General features: G+C 42.9%; 1 protein-coding gene across 1 annotated transcript in view; it reads right to left on the minus strand.

Moving 5' to 3' along the window:
• LOC308074913 (connector enhancer of kinase suppressor of ras 3-like) overlaps positions 1–21,858 on the minus strand; it is a 97,741-nt gene that overhangs the window by 51,053 nt on the left and 24,830 nt on the right. Inside the window, exons 2-3 of the mRNA XM_080414441.1 lie at positions 17,949–18,112; positions 5,668–5,870 (exon numbers count right to left, since the gene is read on the minus strand). Coding sequence (XP_080270567.1) covers positions 5,668–5,870; positions 17,949–18,112 — 367 coding nt within the window. The remainder of the gene's footprint in view (positions 1–5,667; positions 5,871–17,948; positions 18,113–21,858) is intronic.

A 21,858-nucleotide genomic window follows, 5' to 3' on the forward strand; every position in this document is an offset into this window, starting at 1 on the left:
AAGACACACAACAACAGAGAGTCAGTGACAACAACCACAAAGCATGTGGACACTAGGCCAGACGGAATGCCATTTAATATGGTCTCACATAACAACACGACCCTGTTGTAAATATATAGAACAACAAACCCGCTTGGTATATTTCCCCCAAACCTGTCAAGCAGTTACCAATGTGGAATGCAGCAATTAATTTCACATTAGGACAAAAAAGTGGGCAGCATATACTTCAAAATAAGTTTTTGGCTTTTCGTTTTTTCAGCTTTCTGAAACCGAAGAAGTTCTCTGCGGACGAAGTATGTACTTTTTTTTGTTGCTTTGAGCGCATCTGAGTGCTTTAGTTAAGACACCGCTATAATATCGTGATTTTCTTTAACGGCATGGCTCTGCAGGAGGCTGGCCGTCTATGATAGGGTCGGTCTGTGTGTGTGTGTGTGTGTGTGTCCTTCTATGTCTTTTTTTCAGAGCTAACATCGCAAACCGCTGGACCGATCAGGGCCAAATTCCCTGTGCAAGTACTTATCGTTGCTGTCGGGCAGAAACCTCTCATCTCCACATTCAAACTTTTTTTTCCCGTAAATTAACGCCCTACTTGATCATACAACAGCGTCACACAAAAGCATCAAAAGTAGCAGATCCGCAAGCTCGAAACGTGGCGCGAAGCGACGCATTTTGAGCTTGAAGATCTCCTGTCACATCTACCAGACAGTAGTACTAGTACAGGGTATTCCCAAACCTAAAGGCCAGTCCACACCAATGCAACTCCTTGCAACTACTTTTAACTACTTGCAACTACTCACACCCATTACGCACTATGGCAGTTGCCAGGAGTTGCATTGGTGTGACATGGCCTTAAAATGTTTTGTTGCTAGGGGTTGCGACTAGTTGCATTGGTGCGGTTTGGCCTTTAGAGTGCCATCGCTTTGGGGTGCCTGGTGGCTCAACCGGTTAGTGCAGGGGGGTCCCCAGATGACAGTTAAGTGCTTGTCGGGGTGGGGGGGGTCCCCAGTCCACGTATGATTATTTTGGGGGGTCACGACCTGAAAAGGTTGAGAACCACCGAGTTAGGGAATCAATCGACCACATGCTCCTTGTGAGTTGAGTTTTAATCTGGCTGACTGACTCCCGTCTTGTCTTGCATGTCTACCCTCTCTCTCTCTCTCTGCCCTCAGTTTCCTGTCTCCTACACTGGCCTACATAAATAAAGCAGAGAATTCCCCAAAATAGATCTTTAAAAAAACAAACAAAAACATTAGCTCCTCAAACCACCATGCAGCCCCAAATATGTTGGAAATATGCGAGGGACTCATCGTGTTGCACTAAATCTTTACAAAAGCCAGACACTAAGGTTTCAACACTCTAATTCTCAAACTCTCTAATTTATACTTTGGGTCAGTCATGTTTGTGTAACAGTAGTAGTTTAAAAATCAAAACTACTCTGCATATCATGACATCACTGTGTCTCTCTGAGGCAAACTGGCCACAAAATTAAAAGCTTAAAATTTAGTCTCGCATGAGACACTCGGCTGGTGGAATGTGTTTATGGAGCAGGAGCCAGTTGCACCACCTCACACTAAGTTCATACTTAGCCTAGTTATAGCTTAACTTAACCCATTCAATCCGGGGACGCATCTCTGTCATTTTAGATTTCTTTGGCTATTCAAAAATAGCAGATCTACAAGTAGTAGGGGGTACTAAGCACAAAAAATGGCCAAATCGTTACGCGGCGGATAAAAGCATGAAATTTGATACAGATATCCCTTGGGTCATCCTAAAACATCCTAGAAGGGGTGCCCAAAAAAATCTTAAACAGGAAGTGACTTATGGACAAAATTCAAAATGGCCACCTAAACTGTTGACCGTTGACTCAAAAGACACCAAAAGAATCTCCAAAAAGCATAAAATTTGGCACATATGTCCCTTGGGTCATCCTAAGACATCCTAGAAGGGGTGCCCAAAGGAATCTGAAACAGGAAGTGAGTTATTGACTAAATTGAAAATGGCCGCCTAGTGTTGTCGATTGACTCAAAAGACAACTAAAGAATCTCATAAAAGCATACAATTTGGCACACATGTCTTTTTGGTCATCCTAAGACATCCTAGAAGGGGTGCCCAAAGAAATCTTAAGCAGGAACTGAGTTATTGACAAAATTGAAAATGGCCGCCTACAGTGTTATCTATTGACTCAAAAGACAACTAAAGAATCTCATAAAAGCATACAATTTGGCATACATGTCCCTTGGGTCATCCCAAGACATCCCAGAAGGGGTGCCCAAAAAAATCTTAAACAGGAAGTGAGTCATTGACAAAATTGAAAATGACCGCCTACAGTGTTGTCGATTGACTCAAAAGACAACTAAAGAATCTCATAATGGCATACATGTCCCTTGGGTCATCCTAAGACATCCTAGAAGGGGTGCCTGAAATTATCTGAAACAGGAAGTGAGTTATTGACTAAATTGAAAATGGCTGTGTACAGTCTTGACAGATGATGCAAAAGACACTCATAAAAAATAATCTCGTAAAAGCATGAAATTTGGTACAAATGTCCCTTGGGTGATCTCAATGCATCCTAAGGGGTGCCAAAAAAAGTTTGAATAGTCTCTCAATGGAAAACACTCCTCCCACACGGGCTGCACTGCTACAATATTCAAATCGAGCAGCCAATCTAGCATTTGGTCCAGAAGCCTGAAAGCTATGCAATCTCTACCATCTCCTGACAAATAAATTAAAGTCGCTGATTCGTGGACACCTTTATGGACACTCTTGCCAGAGGCTGCTTAAGTTTGTAGAGAACTCAAGTGTGGCTGCAAAGCTGAGCCCTTCTGTTCGAGAAAGTGTAGATGCCGGGATGCTGGGTTACCTTGCAGAGCATTATGCCAATGTGCTGGTAATTGCGAAATGGCACACATGAATACATGTAGTTACTAAACACTAATCACAAAAAAACAGTAAATGATCAAGAAGAAAATACATGAGAAGATAGAGTGTAAAACAAGCAAGAAGATGTAGAGTGCAAAATAAATAAGATGCAGAGAGTAAAATAAGAATATGCAGAGTAAGATAAGATGCAGAGTAAAATAAATGAGAATATGCAGAGAGTTAGATAAATAAAGAAGATTCAAAGAGTACAATAAAAAAATTATGCAGAAAGTAAAATAAATAAGTGATGTAGAAATGAAAACAGAAGGTAGACTACAAAATACGGCAAGTTATGCACTGCATAACCTGTCGTATTGAGTCTGCATAATATGCAGACTGCCATGGTCAACTGTTTAAACAGCCATTTAGAATTTCTTCAACATGGTCCCTTCCTAAAAAGTTTAATAAACAAGCAAACAAATAAATAACCCCTTCTAGGATATATTAAGAAGCACTCAATGTACGTACCAAATTATACACTTTTATGACGTCCCCTTATGTTTTCTTTTGTGTCAACTGCTTTTAGGCTGTCACTTCCTGTTTAAAACCTTTTTGGGCACCCCTTGTAGGATGCGTTCAGATCACCCAAGGGACATTTGTACCACATTTCATGCTTTTATGAGATTCTGTAGGTATCTTGCATCATCTTTCAACACTGTAGGCGGCCATTTTCAATTTAGTCAATAACTCACTTCCTGTTTCAGATTATTTTTGGCACCCCTTCTAGGATGTGTTAGGATGACCCAAGGGACATATGTGCCAAATTGTATACTTTTTGGAGATTCTATAGGCTTTTTGAGTCAATCGCCAACACTGTAGGCGGCCATTTTCAATTTAGTCAATAACTCACTTCCTGTTGAAGACTTTTTTGGGCACCCCTTCTAGGATGTCTTAGGATGACCCAAGGGACATGTGTGACACATTTTATACTTTTTGGAGATTCTTTAGTTGTCTTTTGAGTCAATCGACAACACTAGGCGGCCATTTTCAATTTGGTCAATAACTCACTTCCTGTTTCAGATTTTTTTGGGCTCCCCTTCTAGGATGTCTTAGGATGACCGAAGGGACATGTGTGCCAAATTTGATGCTTTTTGGAGATTTTTTTGATGTCTTTTGAGTCAACGGTCAACAGTTTAGGTGGCCATTTTGGATTTTGTCCATAACTCACTTCCTGTTTAAGATTTTTTTGGGCACCCCTTCTAGGATGTTTTAGGATGACCCAAGGGACATCTGTATCAAATTTCATGCTTTTATCCGCCGCGTAACGATTTTTCACTTAGTACCCCCTACTAAAGCTCATAGTGTGGCACTGAGTGCCGCGCTACAAGCTTGTAGATCTGCTATTTTAGAAAAATCGTGAAAATGTGTGCAAATCTTTGAATATATATTTTTAAAGCGAACATTTGTAACTCAAATCTTTGCTTCTGGGGGGTCCTTGGAACAATTTTTTTTTACAAATGTTTGCTAGAAAATATATATATTTAAAGATTTGCACATATTTTCACGATTTTTTTCAAAAAATAGTAGATCTACAAGCTCATAGCGCTGCACTCGGTGCCGCGCTATGAGCTTGTAGATCTGCCATTTTTGAATAGCCAAAGAAATCAAAAAATGACACAGATACTTTCCCGGTCTAAATGGCTTTTTAAAAGCCATTTAAGCTATAACTAGGCTAAGTTTGAACTTGGTGTGAGGTGGTGCAACTGGCTCCTGGTCACTAGAGAGCAAAGGGGAGTCGTTCTAGACTCTACGTTCAGACTGGCAGACCAAATCAGATTTTTGACATCTTCAGATTGTAATTGTAATCAGATTCTAAACCAAAGTGAGTGACATCCACAGCACAGCAGCAACACCAGAGGGTGTTAGAGGGTGATAGCTCGATGATGTCCCAGATACACAAATTCAATCTGATCACTTGCAAATAAAATCGTGGGGCAGTCAGTCCTAAAGATCAGATTTGAGAAACAAACGGGATTTGCCTGCAGTCTGAACAAAGCATAGAATCCAGAGTCTATCTAGAGTACGATCTCAGCTCATGAGTTGTTTGCATCGCTGCGGGCCAATATCTACGTCACACACACACACACACACACACACACACATACACACACACACACTGACTGCTGGAGCAGGTGGATATCACATAAGCTTCACTAGCAGCATGGAGACAAAGGAATAATTTTTTATTTGAACCCAAGACAGACAGACAGACAGACTTGATTTAACATCCGACCTGGCCTTCTGCACCTGGGCTGGTCAGGTGTCCATAGCGTATATATATATATATATAGGCCACCAATAGGTGGACATGGAGTCCTCCAAGTTAACATTTAGCATTCAGTCACCAACAGAAACGGCATATAAATAGACTTGAAGACTTAGCGACTGACTGACCCCATGACCTCCTGCACCCGGACCATGCCGGAAACAAATCTGTCACAGTAAAAGTAGTTATAGCATATCGCTGCTGTCGGGCAGAAACCTAGTATCTCCATATTCTAACTTTAGTGTTTTTTTCATAAATTTACGCCCTACTTGATCATACTACAGTGTCATACAAGCATCGAAAGTAGCAAATCTACAAGCTCAAAATGACTCGCTTCGCGCCGCGTTTCGAGCTTGTGGATCTGCTAATTCTGATGCTTTTGAATTTGAATCCTGAAAAGTGACAGTTTTTTGGACTGGACATATGAGGTTTCCATCCGGCCGACAAGGGGGCGATATAGTAGTCATAGCAGTGGTGTTTACCTGTCGAGCCACGCCAGGAGGCTTTTGGCGGCGCCGATGAGCTCCACCACCGAGGTCAGGAAGTCGTTGGGGGGCTTGTGCGACGTGCTGCCGTCGTACGAGGGGCTTTTCCTGCGGTCGGACGTGGACATGTGGAGGCTGTTGGTGGCCGCTCTCATCCTCACCACCAGGTTCTTCAGGTTGTCCGTCTCCACTCCGTAGTTCTGAAATGAAAAAAAGGTAATGATGATGATGATGATAATCTCGATGTATTGGATCTTAATCTAGTGTTTAACATATTGCATGGATTAAAGTTCTGAAGTCTAAACTGATTTCAGTCATTTCGATTCCATATGAAGCCAGCATGTCTTCTATGGAAGCATGTTGTGCTGCGGAAATAGCCAATCTACAAACTCAATGTGTCATTGAGAGCTTGTAGATACGCTGTATTATTTTAAGATCAGAGCATTTGAAGTGGTCAAGCTGGCAGTATGTTCAGAAGCATCTTCCATAAAATCTTTGCTTTCATATAAAAGCAAAGGTTAAAGCCTCAATCAGTGATTTCTTCACCTGGTTGGCTGTATGTACTGTAGAACAGCAGGAACAATATTACTAAAACATCATCATTTTATATACTGTATTGTGTTCATTGAATTAGGAATCAGCGCTAGACTTGTAGGGGGGCTCCTTTCACACTGTTTCACAGATTAGGACTTGGCCATACAAAAATGTTCAGTTGTGAGATTTTATTTTGCTTTAATTCATGATGTTGTCAAATCAAAAGAAAATGTGAGCCAGGAGAAAATAGAAATAAAATAAATGCACAATAAGCTCCCTAAATAAGAGAGACATAAAAAAAATCACGATGAGAAGAGCAAGTCTGTTCAAGTGTTTGTACAAGTTCATTCTAATATCCTCAGGCAGGTTGTTCCAGAGTCTATGTTTAGTCTTCCACAGCCAGAGGGGCTGTCATAAGGGCCAGAGGAGCTTAGTCTGATCTTCAGAAAGTGGAAAACGCACCCAAACAATGAATTAAGAAGACAGACATCACATGATTACATTTAATAACTCTCACTCACGCTCTCAACAACACTCGCTCCACACTGATGATTCTTTGTTGCTACATCATCAACCACTTTCGCCCTGGCGTCCCTATTTTGGGCATGTCAATACAGGCAAATAATAATAATAATAATAATAATAACAAATTCCAGATAAATTCAAGAAATGTCCAGAAAATCACAGGGCCCTGAGCGCAGACACTGATTGGCTCTTCCACTTTTTGGTTTCTGCAAAACGCCCACCCAGCGCTTGTGGCACATGATAACGTGAATTCACATGACCGGAATGGTTTACCAGGCTAGAAAATCTCCAAAAATGTTCACAAATATAGCAGATCTACAAGCTCACAACGCGGCACGATGCGGCACGTTGTGTGAGCATGCAGATTATGTAGTCTATATGTTCTCTATTCTTCATACAAAGAAGTACATATAGGGCTTAAGTGGATAATGAACACTTTGACTCCTCGGTGTTACAGTGCATACAGTAGAGCTGTCAAACATCCGCCAAAACTGTTATCATTCAATAATAATAATAATGCTAGTCTAGTGTGTGAGAGTTTTACAACGCTGCGGTCTCATTCTGAAGGGGTACGTGTTGTTTCCTGCACTGTGAATGGTTGTAATCACTGTTAACATGGTTTGACAAGACATGATTTAAGTGTGCCTTGTCTGTCTGTCTGTCTGTCTGTCTGTCTGTCTGGGTGGCTCTGAGGGGAGATTCCTCTCTCCGCTGTTCATGTTGCAGAGAAGAAGCCTTGAACGGGTGCGAAGACGGCATGAACTAAGGGTGTGCACGTGATGCACAGGGGCGTGCACATGATACCTATCAACGGGAGCAAAGTTTGCATTCTTGTGCTTGTGTGATTTCCTGCTGGAGAGCTCCTGTATTTTTGCACGCACACACACACACACGCGCACACGCACACGCACACACACACACACACACACACACACACACACACACACAGTTCCGATCTACCTTGTAGATTGGCTATTTTCACAGAATGTTTGCAGAATCCAATTTTGCCTAATGTTCTTCCATTTTTGTCTAGTGTTCATCAATTCTTGCCTAACGTTTGTCTATTATGTCATAGGCTACCCAGAACAAGGATGCTAGAGTTCATGTGGTTCATGACCCCAAAAGACTCATGCTAGGGTCCATATCGTTGCTGTCGGACAGAAACATCTTATCTCCATATTCTACTGTAACTTTTCATTTTTTTTGTAAATTAACGCCCAACTTGATCACACTACAGCATCACACAAAAGTAGGAATAGTAGCAGATCCACAATCTCGAAATGCGTCGCTTTGCGCCGCGTTTTGAGCTACTTTTGCAATTTTTTTATTTGAATCCTGAAAAGTAACAGTTTGGGATATATAAGGTTTCCACCCGAACAGAGAAGCTATGCTCAAAGGCAGGAATCAGTGCAGACAAGCTGTGAAGAGATGTACTTTGGTAAACTCATTGCAGACTCACACACACATCAGCAATTCTTTTATTTCTCCTTCTTATCTGGAGGCCAAATGAATGAGTGACGTGCGCGCACACGCAATGTGACAGGAAGCTCAGGGTAGAGAACAGAGAACCACATATTGTATAACACAGGTGTCTGGTGTCCAGCAGAATCCAACCAGGAACTTCCCGGTTGTGTGTTCCACATCCTAATCCGGTCAACCAGTGACTGAACTGTTCATTCTGATAAATGAGCCAAGTGAAGAAAATCTAATTTTCTGTTGACAGGCCAAGCTTGTCTTACAGTAGTGCTAGGGTAAACAAGACACTGAAGCTATGTGTCATTTAAACTTTTGTTTAATTGAGTTTTAATGGATTTCTGGACAGCATACAGAGTGATCCTGAATTGTATACAAGGAACAGCTTCTGTCGAATGGGTTCTAACTCAAATAGAATCATAGCCTGTCGCTATAGGTACTTCGTATGTAGTATTACTTCTATCTAAAGGCTGTTCTTAGCATTAGCAGGCTGCTGTATCCGTTAACCATACACGAAGCCTTCAAAATACAGTAGGCACCAAGTCAAATGGTGTCTTCATCACCTCAGAGCTCACATCCTAAAGCAAATGCATTCAAGATCAGTGCCTTTTCAGATTTAGCCTTCATCAGGGTGACTCAGGCAGGTGTGCGTTTTTTTAGCTCTTGCTATGCAATAGAGTAGACGTACGAATAAAGGCATTTTTATTTTCATTTATCCACAATAACACTGCCTTGTGGTTTGTTGGATCAACTGTATGACCCTTGTTTGTTGGATTTTACACATCTTCCAAAAACACACGAGTCCTTTCTCTGTTTTTTTTCTAACTTGTATTGACTGTATGTTGGGGCTGTGCTGTGATGCGTTTGTTTGCATTGGGAAATGTTTATAAAAGTTTTCCTTTACGAAGAGGTATGAGCAAACTCCTTAAGAAATGTACATAAATTATCATTTATGTGATACAACAATCCCGGAATATGCCTTTAAGCTGAACTCTGTCACAGTCACAGTCACAACTTCACATACACTGTAATGTTCTCATCAAACATAACAATTACCTTGTCAGTCATAATTTCAACGTGTCTGTTCTGGCACGTGCGCACACACACACACGCACACACGCGCATACATGCACACACGCACACACACACACACAACACAAGCTCATTAAAGCTACCTTGTCATTCACTGTGTTAGGAGGAATGTGTTGCAGAATACAGTGATAGTTTTAAAGGTGCACAGAGCAAGTGTTTCTTCACTCCTGTCCGGGCAAATCTCAGCTCACAGGGTGTCACAAAGCTGGCAGCAGCAACGCTATCCAATAAACAGGTTTTTCATGGTTATTTGTTCCTGGTCCTCAACAATACGTGAAGAAACTGAACGCATGGATTAAAACAAAATAAAATCTCACGACTGAAGATCTTTGTATGCCCAACAACGAGTCCTAGTCCTGAAACAGTGTGAAAGGAGCCCCCCCACACACACACACACACACTAGCGCTGGTTCCTAAACAATTAACAGAATAATATGTAAAATTATGATGTTTTAGTAATACTGTTCCTGCTGTTCTACCTACAGCCAACCAGGTGAAGAAATAACCTTTGCTTTTATGAAATATCCGAGACCATTAGGGATTTATGGAAGATGGGAGGGGGGGGAGAGAGAGAGAGAGGGGGAGAGAGAGAGAGAGAGAGAGAGAGAGAGAGAGAGAGAGAGGGTTGTCAACTCTGATTATAGTTCTGCTGAATCAGCAAGGAACAATAGAACACAAAAGCATTGCAAGGAACTCCTATCCTGGCTTTGTCATTAGTAGGCAAATGCTTATAACCGACATACTCCGTAGATTAGACCAGTGGTTCTCAAACTTTTTTGTGCCAAGAATAGCAGATGTACAAGCTCGCAGTGCGGCACAAAGTGACACGCTGTGAGCTATATCTGCTATGCAACGTAAAAAATATGGATATTGTGATGCTGTAATAACACATTTTATTGGGGACCCCCTGGAACCCCCCCCAAAGGACCCCTGAGGGTCCCCGGACCCCCTTTGAGAACCACTAGGATTAAAACGACGGTGTCGCTGATCTACAAGCTAACAATGTGTCGCGGTTCTTTTAGGTATGCAACGCTGTTGTGCGATTTCAATGAAGCTTTAGTACTGTTAATCCCATAACCATACCAGACCTTCACACTGGTCTCCAGATGTCCACAGAGACGTCGTCCCACATCGCCCGCTAACAGGGTTGCCAGATCTGCTTATTATAATTTGATTTCCCTGCAATATTTAATTTGAAAATAGCCGATCTACAAGCTCACAACGCGTCGCATCTCTCACAGAATCTGGCAACACTGCCCGCTAAGCTAAACGAGTCTGAGGAAAGTCTGTGTTTCCAATCAAATACACTTCATCACAATATAATTTAAAGCCAAATGTACATTCTTTCAGTGGCCTTTCTTTATAACCCGATCTGGAATCAAGATGGTAGAAGGGTCTGTTTTGTGTAGGTCTATTTGGGTCTCTAAGAAAGTAACTATATACTGTATGATTTAAAGTGTCCTCAAGAGATATAGAATGGGGCTGTAGGAAACAGGGTTTCCTACCCCTCTCTCCAGAGGTTTCCCTGTATCGGCTGACATGGCTATAACAGCTCCTTTCGACTTCCGAATTGATTCTAATGTTTGTTTTTAAAATTCGAAATGGGCTGACTCCCCCCGTCCCTTGCAGAGCTTCGTTTCCAACTACTCTCCACCCAGAGCTCTGAGGTTGGCTGACCAGCTGCTGTTGGAGGTGCCAACGACCGGGCTAAAAACCAGGGGCGACCGAGCCCGTCGCAGCAGTCGCCCCCAGACTCTGGAACAATTTGCCCGTACGCATCAGAGCTGCCCAGTCGATAGTTATTTTTAAATCTCTTATTAAAGACTAATTTCTTCTCCCTGGCCTTCAGTGACAGCTGTATGTTTCCCCTCACTGGTGCTATAAGGTTTTGTTTGTGTTTAATTCATTGTATTCTAATGTCTGTTTGTATTGCATAGTTTTGTTTTAGTTTTTAACCTGTACAGCACTTTGGTTGACCTGGTCATGTTAAATGTGCTATATAAATAAAGTGTGAGTTGAGTTGAGATATAAGTATCAATATGTGTGTGCTAAAGCCCCATTTATAGTCGATGGTAAAGTACAGATATACGGATACAAACAGGATATTTAATCGCGACCCAAATGTTTTTGCCCGCGACCCAAAGATGGGCCCCGACCCACTGTTTGGGAAACGGCGTTCTAGAGAACCGACATTGGGCCGCTGGGAACTGGGGAAGAAAAATACAGAGGTGTCGGGTTCCTGGATGTATTCTGCAGAAACCATCACGCTTATGGAAGCCCCATCTTAGATTAATTGAAATGTATTTCCTTTGTGTCCCTGGGCAGCAGTTTTTCCAGCTTGATAGCTTCTGGCTGGTTGTGGGAACAGGGCTGTTAATGTTTCTCCTAACTGTCAGGCAGTCAATCATCATACGATTCTGCCTGTCACTGTATGTTAAACTGTCAAGTCAGTGTTGATTTCGTCGACTAAAACTATGACAAAAAATGTTCGTCGACTACCTAAATAAAAACTAGGCTGCGATGACTAAAACTAAGACTAAATATAGTGATAATTTTGTCAACAAATACAAACTAAACTAAAATGTTAGTGAGGGACTAGTAGAACTAAAAGACAAAGTCATTTTATGTTTTGGTTGCGCTCGGGTGTTACGCTCTGAAAATAGCCGATCTACAAGCTCAGCGCGACGCGTTGTGAGCTTGTAGATCGGCTATTTTCAGCATGCAACCAAGTATAAAATCTGTCATTACATTTTAGTCGTCTAAATAAACTGTAGATTTAGTAAATCCTTATGATATTTAGTCGACTAAAGGTCCTTACACACCGGGGCGATTTTTTTCATGCGAATAATACTTTTTTTTTAAACCTTATAAAGTCAATGCAAGCTTCCACACCAGTTTCGCGGAGCGAAAAAAGCGTCTTTTAATTATTCGGAACAAGTCCGAATTTTGCGTATATTCGCATATTCGCCGGTGTGTAACCGCCTTAAGACTAGACTAACACTAAAACATTAGGTAGGGTTAAAGTGTTTACACCAGGGGTCTTCAACAGGGTTTCCGGGACCCCTCCTCAGAGTTACTACCGGGGGGCCGCCAAATCTTTGTATGATTGGAACTTTTGTTTTTTTACACTAACCAGCGCGAGGCGTCGTGAGCTTGTAGATCGGCTATTTTCGGTTTTGGTGTAGAAGAGGGAAAAAAGAGCAGACCAAGTACAGAGCTGTCAAGTTTACTAAGTATTGAGGGTTTATGCGGTTAAATGCCTGAGAGTGACAGGAAACCGGGAGAGAGAGACAGGGAGTGACACACAGCAAAGGTCGACGGGCTCCGGCATTAGAGCCTATATGTGGCTGCGCCTTAACCGCTAGGCCATCGGCTCCCCTTGAAAACACACATTTAACATGAATCCAAAATGTAGTGGGGGTCCCTGCTTCATCTCTCTCTCAGCTATGGGGGCCTTGGCCTGAAAAATGACCCCTGGTTTAAACAGTTCCTCATGTTGCTGCATGGGGACCACCTGGAACCCCCCCTCAAGGACACCTGGGGGTCCCCAGACCCCACTTTGAGAACCACTGTTCATCATCAACAGGAACCGTTTGACCCCATAAGAGCAAGTGTGTGTGAGGAGGGAAGAGGGAGGAGGGTGTGGGTTGTGGGGGCGCTGGCTTCACTCAGTAGCAGTGACCTTGCATCAGTTAAAACTAATTGAATGGAGGGGCCTCACTTCCTCCCAGGGGGCCCGAGGGTTGAGGCCGGCTCATTTATAATAAGGAAAAGCCCTAACGGACTAAACTCATTTAGCTGAGCTAACCTCAGTCCTAAGGTGTTAAGAACATACATAAGGTGTGAGTGTGGTGGTTTTTCACATTCAGATTCCCTTTCAACTTTACCGTCACATCACAGGTTCATACAGCTGTAACTAAGTGGGCGAAATGCAGTTTCAAGAAGGGGTAAAGAGTAGAGAAACAGTAGAGAAAGAAAGGAGCAAGGAAAACGGGTCAAATATGTCAAATATGACAATAGTGCAAGCAATGTCCCAGGCTAAGAAGCAAGGGAGATCGTGCCTTTGCTGTTGTAGCCCCTACGCTCTGGAATAGCCTGCCTGCCCTTAACCATCAGAAGTGCCCAGTCCATTGAGGCGTTTAAGTCTCTTCTCAAGACTCATTTATTTTTATTGGCCTTTGATCACACATGAGGTTATTGTAAATTATTTTAAGTATTTCAATTGTGTTTTTTGATCCCATGTGTGTGCACATGCATAATGTTTTGTTGAGACTTCGATTTGACCTATTTCACTTGAATTGTGTTTTGATGCTATGTGGGAGCACATGCATAATGTTTTGTTGATTTTACTGTACAGCACTTTGGTCAATCTCGATTGTTTTAAATGTGCTCTATAAATAAAGCTTCATTAGTTTTGATTTGATTTGAAAGTCAAATAAGGTGCAAGGATAAAAACATGTAACCACTTAAAACCCTTTTATTCTCCATTGAGGGCTCAATACTTTGTCCCCTCTACAACAAATCTGTTCTCCGTCGTGTAGCTTGTATATCTGCTATTTCTGCCGAATATTCACCCCAGAATAGGGTTCATGTGGTTACAAACAGCGATAAATAGCAAAATAAAAACATCAATCAATTCAGAACCTGCTTGTGTTGCATACTCAGTACAATGCATGCACAGACACACTCGCACGTGCGCAACGCACAATAAACATGCATGCGCTTACACAAAGTGATAGCACATTTTAGAGAAGAAACAACAAAGTTCCAGCTCTGGGAGGTTTTATTAAACATAACAACCCACACTGAGCAGGAACACAGGACCAAAATTTATGAAGCCCGTCGTAAGGGAAAACGACTTGGGGCCTCGCCTCGCTGCCAGGATCCCATGGTTCCAGGGGTGAGAGAGAGGAAATCTGGGCCCAATTACCGTGACGGTAAAAGAGAGATGATACAGGCCATAGGATGTACGGTATGGTACCTTTATGCTATGACAACCAGATCTATCAAAGCACTGAAACATAGATCCTCGTGCACCCCTACTACTCAGTGCTTCCATGTGTCCGAATCCCCATGGAGAACATCCCTGTTTTCGTTCAAAAGCAGTGGTCACACTGACAACTCATCACAAAGAGATGTGCAGCAGTCAGGGCTGTCTTTTTTTGTGTGTGATAATGGTTGCATGGCATTGCATGGCGTTGTATTGTGACTATTTCCGGGATTATTATTATTATTTTATCTATTAAAGAAAAGATATTAAAAAAAAATCCCCAAAATCGATTATTTTGTTCAAATCAATAGTTTTTTTTTAAATAATTGATTAGTTCGATCAACTGTTGCACCCATACATGAAACACAGAGAGAAGAACTTTAACAAAGACATGATGCATGGAAGCCGTTGCACAACATTCCAGGGTTGGCTTGGCCAGTGGTCTACTCTGCACAGTGTTTAAACGTACAGCCGCCCGCAGGGATAAACAGTCAACTCCCCTTTGTTGTGGGCTCATAAATAATGAAAGAAACAGAAACGACTGGGTGACAGTCAAGAGAACGTGAGCTGTAGAAAGTGAATGTAATGTTACTTGGAGGAGACCGAGAGGGGGTTGAGGTTCGGTTCAATTCTGAACACCCCTTGACCCAACTCTAAAAGTTGTACAATCAATGATTAACATAAAAGGTAAGAGCATTCAGAATCAAGGGAGTGTGTGGGACTCTGGGGCCTGTGGCAAAGTAGCTGGAGTCCCATCCAGACATCACATATACAGGCCTAACACTCCCTTACCCTCAACCCCAGCCACAAGTCAGACGTGATGGGAGCTGGTTGCTAACCACAGACCAAAACACTCACATGTGTGTTTGCTGCCAACTAGGATCCTAGAAAACCCCTCTGTGGCCTTAAGGCCTTGATGAGGTGGCAGCAGTCAGTCCACTGACTTAAATTACAACCGTTAAGGTCAACAAGACTAACTGGTCCACACCCAGGAGATAATATTTGACCTCCTGCAGGTATTTCACATGAGCACAAGATAGAAGATAAACGCATGGTGGCCAGTGTTGTCGTTTCTTCTTCACAGAAACCTCTCCTACTATAGTAATGTAACGCGTTTTTAAAAGCGCGTTAAAATAATTCACAAAGAGAAATGCTGACACTGATCAAAATGCCGACGGCCCCACGATCTGGCTCTTTATGACACAGGAAGTGATAAAACTCCCAAATCAATCCCATCTGCTGGAAAACCTGGCTCTCTTTCACATGGGAGCCCCCTCTCTTCTAGCCTGGTAAACCCTCCCTCCGGAAATCTCATTTCTATTTGATTCCTGGAGTGAGTCTGGCATGAACCGCCTCTCTGCAATATTGGCTGTGTATGCCAAACGGCCGCGCCTATCAGCGTCGTCGCTCATTGTTCTGTGATTGACAGCTTACGTTGGCCAATCAGGTGGCGAGTTCGAGTGAGCCCAAAACACGAAAGGCAGCCATCTTTTTCTTGTGCGGCCAATTCTCCGCTATTTTTTTACTTCAAAAAGCTCTCTAACTTCTATTTTGAGGCACGGAATTTACTTATAAGATATCGTTTATAGATATCGGATATAATTTAGTTGTTTAACTTCATATATGTGGTCAATTAATCATGACAAAGCCTATTTAAAAAATAATAATTAGAGAACCGGTAGGGGCGGGCAGTGACACCATTGTACCCGAAAAAGGCAACCCATTTCGGGTATGGCTGTCTCAAAAGTCCCGTCGCGTCACATTAAGACTGGTGAACTGCTGATTGGCTGAAGGGGAAAAATTATCATTGGCTGAAGGGGTTGTCAGTCAACGGTATTACTCCCGCCCAACTCCAGCACAGCCAATATTGCAGACAGGCGGATCAGGCCAGACTCACTCCAGGAATCAAATAGAAATGAGATTTCCGGAGGGAGGGTTTACCAGGCTACCTCTCTTCCTCCATGCTCTTTTTCTCCTGCTCACTGAGGAAGACTTTTGACAGTTGTTTACAATGTCGACAATGCTTCTGGGAGCTCTGGGAGCTCTGATGCACCGACGTGACGTCCAACGACGTATTTTAAGGTCCTTACACACTGGGAAGCGTTTATTTATTTAGATTATATTCTAATTAATTTAAACTGCTGTTTGTGTCTTGAGTACATCAGTACAGAATGCAAATAGTATGCGGCGATAAAGGGACGTCATTTATTTTCGAAACAAGGTTGATTTTAACCGCGATTAAAAGCATCAACCTGTGAAATATGTGATAATATTCGCAGATGCATTTTCGGGATTGTTTATTCGTCACGCTCCTAGTGTGTAAAGGACCTTTATTCTGTAACTTTTTTTACCATGCACCACAAGTCACATGGATTAAAGCAAAATAAAATCTGACGAAAAATTTGTCAGGCCAAGTCCCAATCTGTGATTTGTGAAACAGTGTGAAACACACACAATAGCGCTGCATTTGATGAACAATTATCACAATATGTAAAATGATGATGTTTTGGTAGCCATGCAGCCAACCAGTTGGAAGATATAGCAAATTGAGGCTTTTTAACCTTTGCTTTTATGAAATATCCGAGACCATTGGGGTTTTCTGGAAGATTGAACACCTATTGATAGTTTATCTCTTCAAATGCTCTTTAATCTTAAACCCACTAATAACCGAAAATAGGCTGTCTTACAAGGTCACAACGTTGTGAGCTTGTAGATAGCCTATTTTCGGTGCATGGCATGCTTCCATAGAAGACATGCTGACTTCTACAGAATCCAAATGACTGAAATCAGTCGTGGATACTGAGAACTTTAACCCATGGGAGTCACCATCTCACATCTTCAGTGTGCTACGTCAAACCGCAGGCCCTCCAGTCACCTATATCCTCTGTTCCTTTGATACTGATGTCCTCGGGCTGTGTTGGGCTGATGTTGTGTGGGAGAGACGATATGGACGGATGGTTTCTGCCCTGCTGCTTCCTTTAACTGCCGGACCAGAAACTACAGTCTCGCCCTTCTTAACAAACAATGAGGGCTTATTGGTTCACCAAGAGAGAACCAACCTATGCATTGTTCAAAGACCTATATAGCTCACAGAAGAACCTGTTCCATCTACAATGATCAACTTCTTAAACCCTGTTTACTTCATTAACCGGAGTCCACCCGGGGTCTATTGTTTACCTGGTAATCCTACTACGGTAGTTTCTTTGAGACATCTCATTGTTCTCTCTGCTAGCACTCTACTGATGTGTCTACTTGTTGTTTATTGACTAGAGTTCACGCTTACTCTGCTTATTCCGATCCCACACTTGTAAGTTGCTCTGGAGAAGAGCGTCTGCTAAATGCCTAAATTATAAACTGTAAATTATATACTCTACAATAAATCTCTTCACCAAAAATAGCCGATATATACAAGCACATAACGCTTAGAATAGGGACGCTAGGGTTCCATAACCACTTAAACCCTATATACTTAGTTGACCGGAGTCCCCCAGGGGTCTATACTCGGCCCCCTCCTTTTCCTCCTCAACACCAAACACGCAGAGTGTTCGCCTATTATGACGACATGCCTAATATGGTGCATGTGGTAAAGACTTTCACCATGTCATATTCCACACACACACACACACACACACACACACACACACACAGTAGTAACGGTACTAACCAGGGCACAGAGCAGGTCCACGGCCTCCAGCACCAGCTCTTGGTGTCCGATGCGCGCCACGCCCAGCTCCTCCAGGTCCTGATGGGAGATCTTCAGCAGCATCTCTCCGCTGATCTTCTCCCGCTCAAAGTTGGTCACGTACTGCTGCAGGCTGTCGTCCAGACCTGGGAGAGAGGATGGAGCAACAGGGATCCATTAAGTTCAATACTGGCTAAAGAAAACATTTTGTTAAGTTACTTTGTTATTCAGCTGGGAAGTGTTCATCCGTTATTGGATTTTTGCAGAGAGGAAATATATAAGACCACAAGTCCCATTGGAAATCTAACTCCTGTGTCTATCATCTTTTTGGCAAGCATTTGTGTCTCTGCGTGTGTGTGTGTGTGTGTGTGTGTGTGCGCGCGCATATATGTGTGTGTGTGCGCGTGCGTGTGTGTGCACACAAGTGTGAGAGTGTACAGTTCAGATAGAGAACAGGTGTGACCACTATCTTTGCTAAATAAACATACCATAAACAGAGGGCCGGTTAAAACCGTTTAAACAATGGCCGGCTAGTATTATTAATCTGTGCAGTGTGTGTGTGTGTGTGTGTGTGTGTGTGTGTGTGTGTGTGTGTGTGTGTGTGTGTGTGTGTGTGTGTGTGTGTGTGTGTGTGTGTGTGTGTGTGTGTGTGTGTGTGTGTGTGTGTGTGTGTGTGTGTGTGTGTGTCTTTGCTGCTATTTGTGGCTCCAACATCTGATGAACTGTTGGCTCACGTTACCATCTGCTCTGCCTAGGCGCCCATTCAAGGATGGACTTCACACTGAGCCTGACTTATACTTGGGTTTTAGCATGGTGTCTCGCACCTGAAAATAGCTCCATCTATAAGCTCACGACCCATCGCAGCGTGACACGCTGTGAGCGTGCAGATCTGCTGATCAAATCAAAAAGACAGTTTCTTATTATCTAGACAAGCCCAGATTATTGCTGTTTCAGCTTAAGCTTTTTTGATCCCATAGCCTGGAGGGAAGAATGCGCTGAGATTGGCTACTTTAATGGTTAGGCCAACCGAAGGTATAGTCTACAATCACATAGTCTGGAGTAGGGATGAATTTGCTCTCCAATGCTCTGCGATTGGTTAGTTCTTTGTCAGGCCAAACGAGGATAGACTACTACATCACATAGGCTGGAAGGACAATTGCACAATGACCGTGTTTTCTTGCCTGCACGTTTTCATGTGCAGGCAGTGTAGTGGAAATATTGAAACCCATCTTAAGTGAAAACGGGCTCTGATCTTGTATGGCGGAAAAACATTCGGCAAGGTTCCTAGTATTTTTTCCGGCATGTGTGGTTAGTTCGTTGATAGGCCAATCAGCCAACCAATCGCCGTAACATCATCAGTGACAGACACAGTCAGTCAATCAGTGACATTTGTTTGTTGTGTTTAGGGCTGGCCCACCATGCGGATCCAGCCAAAATATCTATACATTCAATTAGCTCAGATTGGTTCAGGGTTGATGCTGCAGTAAGGAGGAGGAGATGCATTGCATAGAGAAACACAGGACTGTGTCCCCCCCCTCCCTGCAAACAATGTGACTCTCAGTGGACCCTCTCAAGTAGTGTTGTGACAACAGGGTGAAGAACGGGCCTTTGTGAGTGTGTGTGTGTGTGTGTGTGTGTGTGTGTGTGTGTGTGTGTGTGTGTGTGTGTGTATTCGGTGGTGGGAGTAAACGGCATCTCTCTCTCTCCGTCAAAGAGGGCACAGAGAGGGGCAGCTGCCCTGATTCTCTGAAAGACTTGTCAGCTGCAAGACCCCCCCCCTCCCCTCCTTCCAACAATACCACACAGGCAAGTGCATGCACGCACACACACACACACACACACACACACACACACACACACACACACACCGTCGTGCACACACATAATTTGTTCCTAGGATGAAACAGGGGTTGGCACTTGGCAGTCTCTCTGGATCCATTTCCACAGCGACAGCCAAGTTTAAGGAAGGGTCTTTTACTTTGTCACATTCTTTCTAGTCATTCATGGCGTCTAAATGAACACGAGACGCAGATAGATAGATAGATATCTATCCATCTATATGAATATAGTATTCATTACAACAACACATAGTTTTGAGTGCATGTCCACTGGGTGTGTTCTAAGGTCAGCGAGCCATCTTTGTGAAATGTGAATGGCACCTCGTCATACCGTCATGCCTGCATGACACTTGTGTGTGTGTGTGTGTGTGTGTGTGTGTGTGTGTGTGTGTGTGTGTGTGTGTGTGTGTGTGTGTGTGTGTGTGTGTGTGTGTGTGTGTGTGTGTGTGTGTGTGTGTGTGTGTGTGTGTGTGTGTGTGTGTGTGTGTGTGTGTGTGTGTGTGTGTGTGTATCATGCCAGTAAATGGCTCCCTGCAGGAGATTGAATTGCAGACACCAGAGCAGACTATTAATCTGTGTGCCCTGTAGAAAGAATGGGGTCTTCATATCCGTCTGTCTCTCTCTCTCTCTCCCTCTCGCACACGCGCACGCACACACACACACGTAAAAAAAAAGCTCTCCTGTAGCAGACCATTAAAGTTCGTTAATTGCGTGGAATTCCGCTCGTAACGACCCCTCTAGAACCCAGAGAAATGTGAGAATGCTTGTGCGAGACGTTAGCGAAGCTCAAGGCATCTCCAGCTGAATTAAATGTGAACATTCTAACGTGACTCCTTAACCATTAGTCTTCACACAAGTCAAGTCCACTTAGGCTCCGGGGGGATTTTTTTTGCCTCATTTCTTGGCATGACAATTCCCAGACTAGACTTGACACAATTTTAAAGCTTACCCCCCTGATTAGAATCAATTCCAGCAGAACGCAGGGGAATTCACTTTAACCCATTAAGACCAGGAACGCATCTGTGTGTCATTTTAAGATTTCTTTAGATATTAAAAAATAGTACATATACATGCTCAAAGCGCGGCTATGAGCTTGTAGATCTGCTATTTTTTGAAAAATCTTGAAAACGTGTGCTAATCTTTGAATATATATATTTTAAAGCAAACATTTGTAACTAAAATCTTTGCTTCTGGGGATTCTACAAGTGTCTTCTAAATCCTACAGTTTTTTTTTTTTAACTTATGTTTCTATATCAGTGGTTCTCAAACTTTTTCATGTCAAGGACCCCCAAATACATTATATGTATTTGGCCGCGGACCCACAATATTTTGTAATAGGGAATCCCAGAAGCAAAGATTTGAGTCAAAAAACTTCCCTTTAAAAATATATATATTCAAATATTTGCACATTTTCACGATTTTTCCTAAAAATAGCAGTTGTATATCTGCTATTTTTGAATAGCCAAAGAAATCTAAAAATGACACACAGATGCGTTCCCGGTCTTACTGGGTTAAAGTGTAAGAGGGGGGATTCGGCGTTGGCCTGGTACCAGACCAACACAAACACAGTGCCGCTCGGCCTGTATATAGCGGGCCAGACCGGGCCCGTCGCTTTAATGGGATTAGATGGAAACAAAAGGAGTTGGATCCAAAGAGAGGTGAGGTTTCGCCTTCCTGCGGTGCTAAGAAGGCATTTCCTGTGGAACGGAGCCATGCGCCCACGTCCCAAGAATCTTTAGTGGACCAGGAAAAGAAAGGGGCACAGGGGAAACTGGAGGTTCGGGTTACAAGGGGACTTGCTGAGGGGTAAATTGGCCGTTTTTTTCCCCGTCGTAGTATAGACAAGAGGTTCTGGGAAGAGAGGATCGAAGGAAGGAAGGAAGGAATCTTTTCCAATAGATGAATGGAGGACCAATCCCCTTTACTTTCATTCACAGTGTTTCTTAATGATTGAGTTCACACACCACCTCATCCTCTGGTGCAGCATTCCAGGACTTAGGAATTCCAGGGTTCAAAATGATCTGCATCGGCATTTAATTGGAACATTTTGAAGT

The sequence above is a fragment of the Gymnoscopelus braueri genome, assembly GCF_963280865.1.
Source record: "Gymnoscopelus braueri genome assembly, chromosome: 19".
In the NCBI taxonomy this organism is placed as follows: Eukaryota; Metazoa; Chordata; class Actinopteri; order Myctophiformes; family Myctophidae; genus Gymnoscopelus; species Gymnoscopelus braueri.